General features: G+C 40.5%; 1 protein-coding gene across 3 annotated transcripts; it reads left to right on the forward strand.

The window, feature by feature from the left end:
• The first annotated feature begins 3,352 nt into the window (after positions 1–3,352).
• Positions 3,353–14,603, forward strand: LOC122869756. 3 transcript variants are annotated; one of them, XM_044183046.1, is made up of 6 exons: positions 3,353–4,745; positions 6,050–6,154; positions 6,487–6,639; positions 6,757–6,852; positions 8,105–8,187; positions 8,322–14,603. In XM_044183046.1, exons 1-6 carry the CDS (start codon positions 4,522–4,524, stop codon positions 8,549–8,551), a joined length of 891 nt encoding a protein of 296 aa, XP_044038981.1. In that variant the 5' UTR covers positions 3,353–4,521; the 3' UTR covers positions 8,552–14,603. The 3 variants fall into 3 exon arrangements, with proteins under 3 accessions (XP_044038981.1, XP_044038990.1, XP_044038999.1); XM_044183055.1 differs by lacking the exon at positions 8,105–8,187 and having other exon boundaries at positions 3,368–4,745; XM_044183064.1 differs by lacking the exons at positions 6,487–6,639; positions 8,105–8,187 and having other exon boundaries at positions 3,408–4,745.
• Positions 14,604–14,853: the final 250 nt, after the last annotated feature.

Raw genomic sequence — 14,853 nt, forward strand, 5'->3', positions numbered from 1 at the left:
TCTGATCACAACAGAAAAACAACAACACAACAACGACAGATTTCCATAAATACAGTCTGCTGACCAATACAACTGCACACAGAGGTACATAGCCATAATGTGACATTTTACTTAATCATGGGATTATAATTTTTATTTATTTTTAAAAATTTTAACTAATGATATTTGCATTTAAATGTAGAGGTGCTGTTTTGTGTGGCGTGTACTTTATACCACAGATGGGATGCGTCTGACCAATCAAATTATTTGGCTAGCACTTCTGGCTACCACTGTGTTGGTAATTAATTAATCACTTCTCCTACACACCTGTCTGTGTACTACAAAAACTACTTTTCACTCTAACTACACACTGTATCAAGTGTGATGTAATCATTATCCTTCATTTAATGATCATTTTTTTAATCAGTGTTGTTTGTGCTACTGTGTCTGGAATCAGAAGTCAGGAAAGCTCAAACCAATAAAGAAATTGTGACTGAAGCATATGACATGCTGTGGAAACAGGATCAATCTTAATAAAATAGTTGTAAATGGTAAGATGCACAACTGGGTGGTGCTGAGACCCCTCAGGGTAGTGTGTGCAGTCCACTGTTATTTAAGTAAGTAAAATTTTATTTACATAGCACCTTTTCAAAACCTAGGTTACAAAGTGCATCACAAAAAGAAACAAACACACATTAAAACAGAATAGGGTACATAACTCAAGCACAAAGAGATGGGTCTTCAGCTGTGACTTAAAACATCTAAGGGAGTTTGCTGACCTGACTCCCGGGGGGGACCTGGGACTGGGACCCAGGACAGCGAAAGCTCCCCTTGTGTTTTCAGTCATGATTGAGGTATAACTAGCAGGCCTTGTTCAGAGGACCTGAGAGGCCTAGCAGGGGTATAAGGCATTAGTAGTTCACTAATGTATTCAAAGCTTTATAAATGAAGAGGAGGATCTTGAACAGAATCCTAAATTTTATGTGAGTAATCTTGCTGCAGAGTTCTCGATTAACTGTAACTGGGCAACTGCATCTTGGTTTAGGCAGGGATACAGAGCATTACAGTAGTCTAAGCGAGAAGGACACAAAACCATGGATAACTATTTCCAGCTGCTGCTGGAAAGATAACAGAGGGCCTAATTTTGCAATATTCCTCAGGTGAAAGTAACAGGACTGATTAACTGTCTTGACATGTTCATCAAATTTCAGCTGGTAGTCAAAAATGACGCCTGGGTTTTTGGAGAAAGGTTTTGTATTTGTAGCCAATGAACCGAGGTGCTTGAGGATGTTAAAACCAGAACTTCAGTTTTACTGTGATTTAGTTGATGAACATTATGAGACATCTCAGATGTCAGATGACAGACTAATCTCGGCCAGACACGTGTGCAGAGTAGTTAAATTTGAGAGATCACCGGGCCTAACGGTTAAGTAGAGTTGTGTGTCATCAGCATAGCACTGATAAAACACACAGCCGAATTGATGGATCAAGTGCCCTGAGGGGAGCATATCTAATGGAAATAAAAATGGGTCCTAGAATTGACCCCTGAGGCACCCCACAAGTCAAAGGAGCACACCTTGTCATCAGCGATACAAAACATTTCCGGTTGGATAAATAAGAGGAAAACCAGTTCAGTGCTACACCAGATATCCCAACCCATTTTTTTAACCGATCAATTAGAGTAGCAGTGGGGCTGGGGGGCACGATAGAAGTTCTTATTCTGTTGAAAATCCTATTTTAAAACTTCAGACTGCTGCTTAGTGGTTATTTAACATAGTGATTAATGCCATTAATTTTGAACAGGTTGAGCAAAATATAGTAAAATCACTTTACGCTGATGATGGGGCGCTCTGGATCAGGGGTCGAAAACTAGAGTATTTGCAAGCTGCAATAGACAAAGTGGAAAAATTGACAAACAAATGGGGATTTAAATTGCCAATTAAAAAATAAATCAGAACCCATGAAATGATATGTACAAGTACTCGAACAGGTTAAGGTGGTTAGATTTCTTGGAGTTCTGTTTGTTGAAAACTTACCTGGTGTCAACATATTGACAAAGTGAAAAACAAGCGCAAAAAGATCACCAGTATACTGCGATGTCTGTCAGGGCGAGACTGGGGAGAAAACAGGACATCTTTAATAAATATTTATTGGGCTCTTATGAGGGCAATCACAGATTATGGATGCATAGCTTATATGTAGGCAGCCATAATCTCAAAAAAGCTTGATGTCGAACAGGCTCAGGCTCTCCGAATTTGTAGTGGAGCATTTAAAACATTACCAGTATCTGCAATGCAAGTTGAAAAGGGGGAAATGCCTCTACGAATTAGGAGGGTCAAGCTTATGTTGACGTATTGGGTCAATATAAGTTTGAGAGAAACCTAAATGGGTAGCAAAGTGGACAAATGAAATCTTTAATGTGCTGCTCGGGTTACATTATAGGGGACTGGATTTCTTCTTCCTTTGGGTTCCTGCTCATGCAGGGGCGGAAGGAAACGAGAAGGTAGACATATTGGCTAAACAATCATTAAAACTACAATTCATTTACATACAAGTACCGTTAAGTAAAGCAGAGGTTAAAACTATCATAAAGGATTAAAACCTGGCAGGAATACTGGGACTGAAGTGACACAGGAAGACATCTTTACAGTAAAACATGTAGGCGAATACGTGGGCGGAAGCCCAAGGCAAGAGATGGTCATTACCCGTCTGAGAGGAGTTACATTGTATTTTAGACTGTACTTTCTTCACCAACCAGTAAACCCACTTGGTACTTGACACTTAGTTTATCTTATACTTATACCGACAGGATACTTAATTTATTTCTGACCTGGTTTATAGTGTTTATTTTTTCTAGTACTTTCTCCTGTGTGCACTGACGTAAAGACGAGCTACTGTAACAAAGAGTTTCCCTACGGGGATCAATAAAGTATTTCTGATTCTGATTCTGATTCTGAGAGGTTTAAAACACTGCATAGAACAGGCACTGTAATAAACCGAAAACTGTGCTGATAGATTGCAACAGGTATGACGAAGAAGGAAGGGAGTTAATGTCCGTACTAAACGATGGAAAACACAATATTACAATGGGGAATCTGCTAGAAAAGACATCATGGAAAGTATGCAATCTTCTAATCAATAACTTAAGAGTAACAGGAATAACAGAGATCATTTTTTAGTTGTTTGTTTTGTTTTTCGTTTGTTTTTTCTGCCAATCTACTGCTCCACGCTCCAGTCCCGTAGGTGGCGGTGATGCACCTATAAGCTGATTTGCCAACCGCCATTAAAACCCGAAGAAGAAGAAGAAGAATAAGAAGCAGTAGAAGAAGAAGAGCGAGGTAGGAAGTCGGTGAAGGTCCGGAGCTAGATTGGTATCTATTAGAGATTAAAGGGAAAGAAAAAAGTGCGGATTTGGTTGGGGTGTTTAATGATTATATTACTAAAGTATATAAAAACTATACTCAAATATATACAGATGGCACTAAGAACCCTGAAACAGGGGTAACAGGAATGGGAGTGGTGGTTCCAGCAAGAGGAATTGAAATCAATAGAAGAACATCTAATAAATTTAGCAGTTTGTACAGTGGAGATGGTTGCAATTTTAGTCGCATTACGTTGGGTGGAAGAAGCGAAAATTGACAGAATCATAATATGTACAGACTCAGCTTCAGCTCTAGTTAGTCTAGTATCGTTCCATTCAAGTCGACAGGATGTACTATATGAAATTCTCTACTCAGTTACAAGAATAACACACCAGGGAGGACTAGTTACATTTTTATGGGTTCCAGCACACACAGGAGTGAAGGGGAATGAAAAAGTGGACAAGGTCGCAAAGAAGGCATTAAAGAAGGAAAATGTGGAAATGCAAATAAGAATCAGTAAAGCGGAAGTAAAATGTATAATCTGGGAAAAAATTAACCAGAAATGGCAAGAAATGTGGGATAGTGAGGGGAAAGGGAGACATTTATACCATATCCAAAAGAGTATTAAAGTAAATAAGGAAGGAGGGGGAAACAGAAAAGAGGAAATGGTACTAACGAGACTAAGGCTGGGACACTGTGCTCTAAATACAACATTAAAAATGGTGGGGAAACATCAGACGGGTATGTGTGAGGAGTGTCAGGAAGAGGAATCGGTGGAACATGTAATTCTACATTGTAGGAAATATCCGAGGGAGGGAGGGATAATGGAGAATAGACTAAAGGGGTGCAGAAACTCACTTTAAAAACAATATTAAGTATGAATGATAGAGCACAGGTGAGAGAATTGTTGGGTTTTTTAAGGGGTACTGGGTTTTATTATAGGATCTAAAGGTAGGTTTTTTTTTTTTTTTGTTTTGTTTTGTTTCTTTCCTTCCCCCCTCAATCCCTGGGAAATTGTAGATTATGGTTTACTGACTGATCCACACTCCAGAACAGAAGGTGGCGGTAATGCACCATTAAGCTGGTTGCCAACAGCCGTTAAAGAAGAAGAAGAAGAAGTCGTCGGTGAAGGCTAGCTAGCTAACTAGCCGCTCCGTTGTGTTTACGTTGCTCACTCGTGATGGAGCACGATTATTCTTTGCCGGTTGCTGCGCGGTCAGTCGCCGAAGCTGTCCCCGTAAAGCGCAAACGTACGGGTGAACCGAACGATCCGAGAAGATTATGGGACAGGAAGAGAGGCAAAACGAGGGTAAATATTGGCGTGGTGTTTCCAAGATGGAGAGGGCTTCGTGACAAGCTGGGACTCCGGAAAGACGCCGATCTCGCGTGTGTTCTGCTGGAGACGTAAGCACCTGTTTGGCTAAAGTTATTGGAATAATCATAATAATCATCATAGCACACCTGTGTGTATTATTATTATTATTATTATTATTATTATTATTATTATTATTATTATTATGATGATGATACTGATAGCTGTTAGTCTAGTGAGTTAGCTAACGTTAGCTAGCTAGCATCAGTAACGATAGTAGTTGGAAGTAACATTAGCTAAAGTTACTTACTAAAGCCGTTAACAGCTAGCTATTTATATAATGTTGATAAAGTCTAATGACTCGTTGTGTGTGAGGAAATAGCGAGCTCAGGCTCGCTGCGATTTGACATGTTAGGAACTGTTGGTATCCCGTGCCTTTGCGTAAGGCTGGCTGTCAATGGCCTTTGTAATGTATTAAGACGGTGTCGTCCCTCATTCGTCCAGGAGTGGTCCATCGTAGAAAAGGTTTCAGTCGTAGTCATCTGGACGCTGTTTTCAGAATCAAGACGTTTCGGCTCCCATCCGGAAGTCATTCTCAATTGTGAAAATGGTCTGAGAACTCAGTAATTTAAGCTACTCTGTGTTGCTTAAGCCCCGCCCTCAGGGAGGAGTCTACCTGAGTGTCTGCTGTTTAACCTGCCTAGTTTCACCTGAAACTGACCTAATTGTTTCCAAGATGGCCCAGTAATCAGTAATCAGGCCTATTGTTTTCTGGCTGCACCTCCCTCATCACTGTTAAGTACCTGATTAGCATGTGATTGGTTTGACCACGGTGTTAATACACTGTGGTAAACCGTTGGCAAGTTGAATCTCAGACCACCATTTCTGTTCAAAGAGGGGTTTTCTTTTTTCACAAAAATGGCTTCTTTGACTCCTCTTTCAAACCAACTCTTCTCTCTACTTACAATCTTCACCTCGCTGTCTTCAAACGTGCGGTTTGTAGCTTTCAGACGCAAATGCACGGCGCTCTGCGATCCCGAGCTAGCGTGTCGTCTGTGCTGATCAAGTCTTTTGTGAAGTGGCTGTTTAGTCTCACCTACGTACCGTTCTTTGCAGTTTTCCTCACTGCATTGAATGGAGTAAACTACATTGCTCTGTTTTTGTGTGGGCATCTTGTCCTTAGGATGAACGAGTTACTGTTTTCCTCCCTGAGGGCGGGGCTTAAGTAATCACAGAGTAGCTTAAATTTCTGAGTTCCCGGTCCATTTTTTCACAATTAAGAACGACTTCCGGATGGGAGCCGAAACGTCTTGATTCTGAAAACAGCGTCCAGATGACTACGACTGAAACCTTTTCTACGATTATAATGTATTATTTATTATTTCAAATTGAACAGTTACCAAAAAGGAGGACCATCCACGTCAACTTCTAGCAAGAGACCTGGACTGCCTGTTGAAACCCTCTCCACCATGGCACCGTCCTGTGACTCGCCATCAGATAGGTAAGGCGCACTTCTTCCTGGAGCCTGGCATCGAACCTTTCCACGACAGAAATAGAAGAACAGGTCGTAGATGAAAGATGACTTTTAACTGTGGTATTATAGAGGAAATGTGGTGTTAAGAAAGCACAGAAAGGGCCGGTGTGGTTCGAACTGTTCGGAGCATTTCGACCAAATGTGAAATGGTTCGGATCCCAAAAAGTTGGTTCCCAGCTGGAACCAACAACAACAAAAAATAAATGCAGGTTTTCCTTGTGAACGGAAGCGGGCGTGTCAGACTTTAAAGATCGTTGTGCATTGTGCAACGCCCTCTGGCGACACACCCTTGATTACAGCGGTTCACTAGATAGCGCCACGGTTCCAAGAATCTTGAACGGAACCGGGTCGAGAACCAGAGCTGGTTTGGTGGGAAAACGCTATCTGAACAGCGTTCATGATGAGTCCACCATCGGCCCGGCTGAAGATGCTAATGATCTTCAAAACGCAGTGTAAGTATTATTCTAATGCGTTGTTTTATACTTAAGCTGTGTTCCCCGCCTTTGTGTAATTTGCTGTGTACTCGAGTGAGTACTTATGTTTTTATGTTTTTATTATTTTTTTTGCAGTATTGACAGTAAAGACCCAGATGATGATGACACATGGGAAACAGCCAGTGAAGACAGTAGTTCTGATGAGGACTGCATCCCATCTATTTGTCTGAGGTTGGTGTTGACCATTTCCATCCCCTCTTCTTCTTATTTTTTTTTTTATTTTATTTTTTTTTATGCTACATTTGCCTGCATGTGTTTTGTGTATCCCGCTCTGTATGCTGCGTTCTGCAGGCGGCAGGCTGACTTTGGAAAGCTGTTAGCTAAATGTAGCTTACCTGGTCAGCCTGGGCCTCCAGGCTTTAAAAGATTAGTTCACTGTCTGTCAACAAACACCTTCACGCCACATATCTGACGCCTCCATGCATTGTTTTATTGATAATGTTGCAGAAGTTTTACAGTATAGCTTCTTTTGGGTTTGGTTTATTTATTTAAACAAATGAAAGTCTCTTGTGTGGACTTCTTTTTGCACTGAACCAGTTTTAACACTGAAATGTCCTCTAGTTTTCAGAGACCTGACTTCGAATCAGTCGACAGGTTCCCATTTGAGCATTGAAGGTTTTGCTTGCTGTAATCATTCCTCTTGTTCACGTGACGTTAATATGACATTACATTACATTTATTTAGCTGCCGCTTTTATCCACAGCTACTTAAAATAAGTGCATTCAACCACCTAAAAACTGCAAGAATCATGCAAGTACATCAAGAAAGTAGAGGCTCCACCAGTTTGAGTTAATATTTTCCAGAGTTACTGTCATATAAGTCTTATATTAGTTTGTTTCTGCTCTCTCTGTATTTGTCTGATCTGATCTTTGTATTCCCATTTCTCTATAAATAAAGTTTTATTTTATTATATCATTATTATTATTAACATTTGATTTAAACACCCGTGCTGGAAAACACAAAGGCACGAAACCATAGGTATCTATGCATCAGAGGCGATGTGGTCGGAGACATTCTGCAACTCTTTGTATGCCTGTTGCTGAAGCAAACATGCTTTAAAGGGACAGTTCACCCCTTACCTGTAGTGCTGTTTATCCATCTAGATTGTTTCCGTGTGACTCAAGATAATCCACAGATTTGTTGTGAGCAGTTTCACGTAGGAACTATTTTCTTTCACAACAAGCCACGCGCCATATGATCCCATTATATTCCAAAAATGCAGACATCTCTACGGCCGATGTCTCCAAAACAGTCTAGATGGATAAACAGCTGAGAGGAGGAAGATGTATTTTTGATTTTGGGGTAAACTGTCCATTAAAAGTAATAATGACAATGATTACAATGATACTCAAAGTAAAATCACTGTTAATACTAATTATCAGTCAAGCTTGAACAATAATATCTTGGATTTGATGTGGTTCAGTTGCTTCACCGCTGGATGCATTGCAGGTTACGACAAGCTGCCGCACGTATTACAGCCAGAAATGTTTCTTCTTCTGACTAAAGGTTTGTGACAAATATCAACCTTTTTCAGACACAACCAGTGTCCTACAGAAACCTAACAGCTGCCAAAAGTCACATTTCTCTTCCTTTTCAAACCCGTTCTTGATCTTTAACAATCTTTCTCCTCCTGTTTTCAGCCTCTGCGTGTCTCCCTGCCACCGTTCGTGCCAATTTCACAACAGCCTTTACTCGGATGAAACTCCTTCATGCCGAGGGCTTAGCGCCGTTGTGTCAGCTGGGGCAGAACCGGAGCTTTCAGTTTGTGTTTTTAACACGACGACGTCCCCCGTGCACAAACCAGCTCCGTACAGAAAATGTTTTCCCGGTTTGGTGGGGAAGAGCTGGACTGGCCTGCGCAGAGCCCTGACCTCATCCCCCAGCGTCTGTGTCAGACCCCTCTAATGCTCTTGTGTCTGAAGCAAATCCTGCAGCAGCTTCAGCATCTGGTGAAAAGACTGAAACCAGAAGAGTGGAGGCTGACACAGCAGCGCATTAACGCCCCTGGTGTCGGAATGAGACGTTCAACAATCCACTCTTTCTTTTAGTTTTTCTTAATGTTTGTCAGTTTATTCTCTTGTTATCTTGTGTTACTTCAAATACAGTAAAGCACTTTTAAATTACAGTGTATATGAAAAGCGTTACGCAAAGTCGCCTTATTAAGATGTTAGATGTGCCACTGCGTGATGTTTTTGGTTCTCCCTCAAATTAAACATAGAAATTAAACTAGTGTCCTAACCTATAACATAAACCTTTTTGAAGATGTGAAGATGAGGCTTACCTCACAAAACTGTCTCCTCCCAAAGGCCTGAAACTCAAGTTGTCTTAAAGTTGTTGTTTTTTTTTATAAGAATAGAAATACAAGATTGCTCAGTGTCATGCAGAGTTCGACTTGGCAGACTGCGGTTTACCTTTTGTTGCAGTGGAATGTGTTGGAACTTATTGCAAGGGATCAAATCCAAGCCGTGTCTGTCTGAGGCTTTAGTGGCACAACAGGTTCAAAACAAACAGCGTGGGGGAAGAAAACAGAATAACATCTGTGTAGTGAATTTGTGAAAAGAACCGCTAAACGCACACATTAAATCGTTCTTACCCATATTTGAACACAAAAAGAATCCATCATGTACATGTCATGCACTGGTTTTATCCTACTTGCTCTTTTCCACTGGTTTATACAGTGTACCAAAAAAAACATTCTCCACCTCACTTAAGAACTTGATTTTAGATTTTCCTGTATTGCGAAGACAAGATACACAAGTCGACAAACAAAAAGTCAAGCACGTTTGTCAGCACGGTTTTGCCTTTCCACAGGTTTGTCATTTTCGTGGATCGAAGTGGGAGCCAAGGAATGGACAGCGTGAATTTGGCCGATGGCTTAGTGCTGTTGGTGTCGTGGGACTGTGACCTCCAGGCATGGTGGAAAATAATCTTTAAATTAAACACTTTGGTTTATGACCAAATACCTGCTTAACCAATCTGCAGCCAGTGAGCCTCAACTGCACTTTGTAATTTGTGCTAATTAGCAAATGTTAGCATGCTAACACGCTAAACTGCGTTGGTGAACGTTGTACCTGCTTTGCATTTTAGCATTGTCATTGTTAGCATATTAGCATGCTTGCTGAGCTTTGAGCGAAATGCTAAGTGCAGCCTCCCAGTTTCTGTGTAGATTCACACAAATACGTCAACAAATAGTTTGTTAAAATTGGTAGAAATGAAGAGATGGCTAAACCACACGGCGTGTTCACCACCTGCAGCGTGAGCAAACGTGTGCGCACAAACATGCAGTTCGTGGCAATTGTGTGTTTATGTCTCTCGGCTGGTATAATGCATAGGAGACGCATGACTCACATGACAATAGAGTGTCACAACATTTAATTCTCCAGAGCTGTGAATAACAACGGTCTCTGTCCACCCGTCTGTTGTCGGCTTTACCGTGTTGTCCTTTTCTCTGTCTCGGCCTGTGTTTGTCTTGTATTTCTTCTTTACGTCGTTTCGTTTTTCCCGTCCTGTGGCTGTTTTCATCAGTCTGTCTCTTTATCTGTGTTTTACAGTCAGTGACTCACTGTTGCTTTGTTCGTTCCACGCTCACACTGTCGCACTCATAGCATGTAGATATAATGATTGTTTTTTTTTAACTGAACATATTCGTGCAGTCACATCTTTGTATAATATTTATCACAGATCCCAGGTCAACCACCTGTGGAAATATGCCTCCAGTAGCCCAAGTATTCATATCCATTACTGAAATAAAAGTACCAATACCACACAGTAAAATAACTCTGTGAAAGTCCTGCGTTGAAAATGTTAAGTATAATCAGGAAAATGTACTTAAAGTATTAAAAGCAGTAAGATGTCCCTTGTGACTGTTATACTATTATATCATTAGATTATTATTACTCATGCATTAATGTATGTTGGCTGAGGTGGAGCTCATTTTGAACTATTTTGCAACTAATGATTATTTTCATTAATTGATCGTTCGGTTTGTAAAACTTGTGAAAACGGTGAGAAACGACGACCCAGAGCCCAAAGCGACGCCTTCACCGTGTCGTCGTGTCCGACCGACAGTCCAAAGCTCGACGTTATTAACAAACATCACAGTTATTACAGTCGTTCAGAGGAAAAGCAGCAGATCTGCACATCTGAGGAGCTGCAGCCAGGAAGTGATTTCACATGAAAAATAACAAAACGATGATCAAAATAGTAGTTGATTAATTGTGTGCCAAGCGATTAATCAGCTAATCGTTTCCGCTGTACTCTACATTTTCATATGTTTTTTTGCAAAAGTCTTAATTTGTAAAGTAACTAGTGACTAAAGCTGTCAAATAAATGCAGTGGAGTAAAACGTAGCGTCTGTCTGTCACATGACTTTGTGCTGGAACTCTGTTAGTTCTTATGAGATGACAAAGTGAAAACACACCACCCTCTATAGTATATATTATATACTATATATATATATATATATATATATATATATATATATATATATATATATATTAATTATATAGTCTACCTCTGAGACTTGATTTTCTTTTTAAAAAGGTCAGAGAAACAAAGAATTTCAGAATCTTAAGCAAAGAGAAAAAGAAATAACATTAGTTAAAAACAAAAACAGTGGAATGTAACTCTATACCTGTACTCAAAGTGCACTTAAGTACAATATTGAGATACTTGAAGATTTCCATTTTATGCTGATTTAAACTTCTGCTTCACTACTTTTTAAAGAGGAAATATTGTACTTTTCACTCCACCACTTTTAATTAACAATGTGAACCTCGTGGCGGCGCTAGAGGAAATGTCAAGCGATTATCAGAGTCATTAGGATTCATCCGTGAATGTCTGCACCAAATTTCATGGCAATCCTTTTTGTAGTTGTTGAGGTGTTTCGGTCCGGACCGACCGACCACAGGGTTGGCGGTTCGATCCCCACCTCCTCCTGTGGGGGGGTGGGGGAGGACCAAAACCTTGTAAAGCGCTTTGGATTAAAGCGCTAAAATACAGCGATTCTTTAACTGACCACCTGACTGACAGGCCAACACCGCCATCGCTGGAGCCACACCGCTAACGTGGGTCAAAACTCTTGCTCCTCTCGGCTTCTTCTCCACTTTTATTTTTACTCGTCTTTGAGAAGTATCCCACCGTATACAAAAAGTGTGATGACGCCAAAACTACCAGGATGTGCAAAGTAACAGCTGGACCAATGAGAGCTGTGAAAATCTTTGACATGAATTAAAAAATAGTTACAGATAAGGTTTTTACATGGTGTTGCCTCTCTGTCTTGGGTAAATATTTGCTTTCAGCTCTAAACTTCTGGACCTTGGACGCTGGCGAAGGACCAACAGACACGCTTAACTTTGCTGGTTTTATCTGTCTGCGTCCGAGGCTGCGGACTCCTTTTTTTATCTTCATACATTCTGAATTGCCTGGTGTTCAGTCGCTGGAAACATCACTCTAATATAACAAGTTATTACATTGTGAGTTTAGTGGTGCGTTTTTATAATAAATGTAATAACTTGACATATTGTAATAACATTAAAATCCACTGCTTTAAGGTCCAGTCTGTATTGGCATATTGCACCATTTCCTTCTCACAAAAAAACAGTTGTTAAAATGACAATTCAACCATCGTACAACCACCTCTAACTTTACATGATTTCTCAACAGAAAACATTTTTATTATTAATACAGAAATACAAGTCAAAGATTTGAGTTTCTGACAAACTGTTTACCACATCCTGAATATATTATAAATGCTGAAGTAGGTTAGCCAGTATCCTGTTTATGTCTTCAGCTTTGGCCTGTTTCTGAGGTGGATTCTGGGAAGGTTTTCTTTACTTCAGTATATAAAACACTTCAAATTAAGGAACACTCTGCAATCCTTTTTATGTGGTTTGTTTTTGAATTGCAAAGCTATACATATACATACATGGGGCACAATTGGCATTTCTGGACCTTTGACACACTGGGACTTTAGAGAGAGGTCAACAAAGGCCTAACTTTCCAGAGGCCTGATTGGTTCGTGGTGTGTATCCTGGGTATCTCTGAGGGAGCTGGCTGGACTTTATGTGCATTCTGAACTGCCCGGTGTTCAGTCTGTTGGTCGGGGTGCATTTATACTTGGAGCCTCACAGATCGAGTGGAAAACATGGGCTCTGAATGCTCACAAGAAAGCAGTGACAGTCTTGCTTTTGACTTTTATGAAGCTGCTTTGCAGAACCAGCTCTTACCAGATGTAGGCATAGATGAGTCTCTGCTGAAATATTCTGGGATCGACTCTAACGTTGTGCTGCAGCGCTACTATAATGAGCTAGTCAACAACGTGCCAGGCTACATTAACAGTTTGGGCAGTAAACTGGCTCCGATGACTTCGATCCCAAATGCTGTTGGACTTGGAGCATTGGTGATTTCCATGATCATGGAGATCTGCCTCATCGGCGCCACTCAAACAAATGATAAATCATACAGCATGTTCCAACGTGTATTTGGTGAAGAGAAAGCCTCAGCTGTCCGGGACACGATGTCAGAGTATCTGACGCGCCATCGAACATTCCTGAACAATGACCGACGACTATGGGTGGAAGTCCGGAGACTTGAAGCACAGCTGAGCAACCATCTCACCGTCCTCAGAAACTCCCTGCTGCATGACGGACAGATGAGCAGGCGTGGGTTCAAAATCTGGGTCAACGGAGCCTCCTTCCACCTCCAGATGTTGATCCATGAGGCTCGACTGGATTCGCAGACTGACAGAAGTACATCCGTCCAGTCAATCAAAGCTGCCATCGCTCTGTATTTGCAGGACCTGGATGATTTGCTGCAGAAATTCAAGACTCACGAGACCAGTAGTACTATTCTCAGTGTAAAAGGTCCTTTCATTGCTCCAACTATTTACGTACCACTAAAATGTTATATAGGTAATGATATGCTAGACGAAATAACATGTAATAGAATTTTTAACCATCATTTTGACTCCTGTGATCGTTCTGTTTTGAGTAAATCTTATGTGAATCATGTTTTCTCAAATTATAAACCAATCTCAGGCTTGAAGAGTCATTTTTCAAATATCGAGAACAACCTCAACTCTCTAATCAACCAACACGATGCATTCACTCTGCCATCAGCAACCTGAGATCACTTTCCCAGGTCAGGTCAGATCGTTCTCATCACTCACCTTAAATATCACTAATCGTACTTAATAATAATGTTAAGGGAAAATATTGTAAAAAACTTCATCTGTTAGTTTGATATTACTGTTTTGTGAACTATGGATTTCTCATGAATTCATTTTATCACTAAAGATTGACTCAAAGTGTCATTTTAAACAATTACATGGAAGCTTCTGTCAACATCTGACTAACTCTTGTCTTCTGATGTACATGTGGGCTATATTTGATCTATTTTACAATGTGATACAGGCAGCCTGTATGGAAACTGCCATCCACCCTCAGTGAACTACATCAGAGTGCTGCCATCTTGTGGTATAAATATTGACTCACATGACACAGCCGAGCGTCGGCAGCAGACCTGTTCAGCTGTTACTATAAAGCCTCAGAAACGCTGGTTTTTGTTGTAAATTGCTTTAACGGACACGGCAGCATCTTCCAGCAAATGTCCTGGCCGTGTTGTCAGTGACAAGTGACCTTTAAGGTCTGTTTTGTTTTCTGCTTGTTGTTGTCATTGAAACCCTTTTGGACAAGTAATATAATTACTTTTCTCTTTTTTTCCATGTACTATTTTTCTGTGTAGTTGATTCTATGATAATTGTTTCCTTTTGGGGGATTTGTGTGATTCATGTATTACATTTGACTAAATCTTTGGATTCAATATGTTTTGGCTCTTTCCATAGAGACATGTTTTGTCCCCTATATACGAGCTCTGCTCTGATTGGTCCAGTCTGAGAGTAAATGAACTCATGCAGATCACAACCACCTGAGTGAAGAATGTGTTTGTGTCTTTATATATTGCTTGTTGTGCTTTGTGATGTTTATTTGACAATGCCTGATGTCTTAAATCCAAACGTTGCTCTGTTACGTTAAATTTAACAGCTGTCTTCGGTCCAACGTTTGTCTTTTGATCCAACTTTCTTTTTTTTTTTTTTTAATCTACACTCGGTTAATTAGACACTCGCATGTTCAGGAGCATCCCCGCCTCCACAGATCCAGAGATTTCTTTTTC

This window comes from Siniperca chuatsi, linkage group LG2 (genome assembly GCF_020085105.1).
Source record: "Siniperca chuatsi isolate FFG_IHB_CAS linkage group LG2, ASM2008510v1, whole genome shotgun sequence".
Lineage (NCBI taxonomy): Eukaryota > Metazoa > Chordata > Actinopteri > Centrarchiformes > Sinipercidae > Siniperca > Siniperca chuatsi.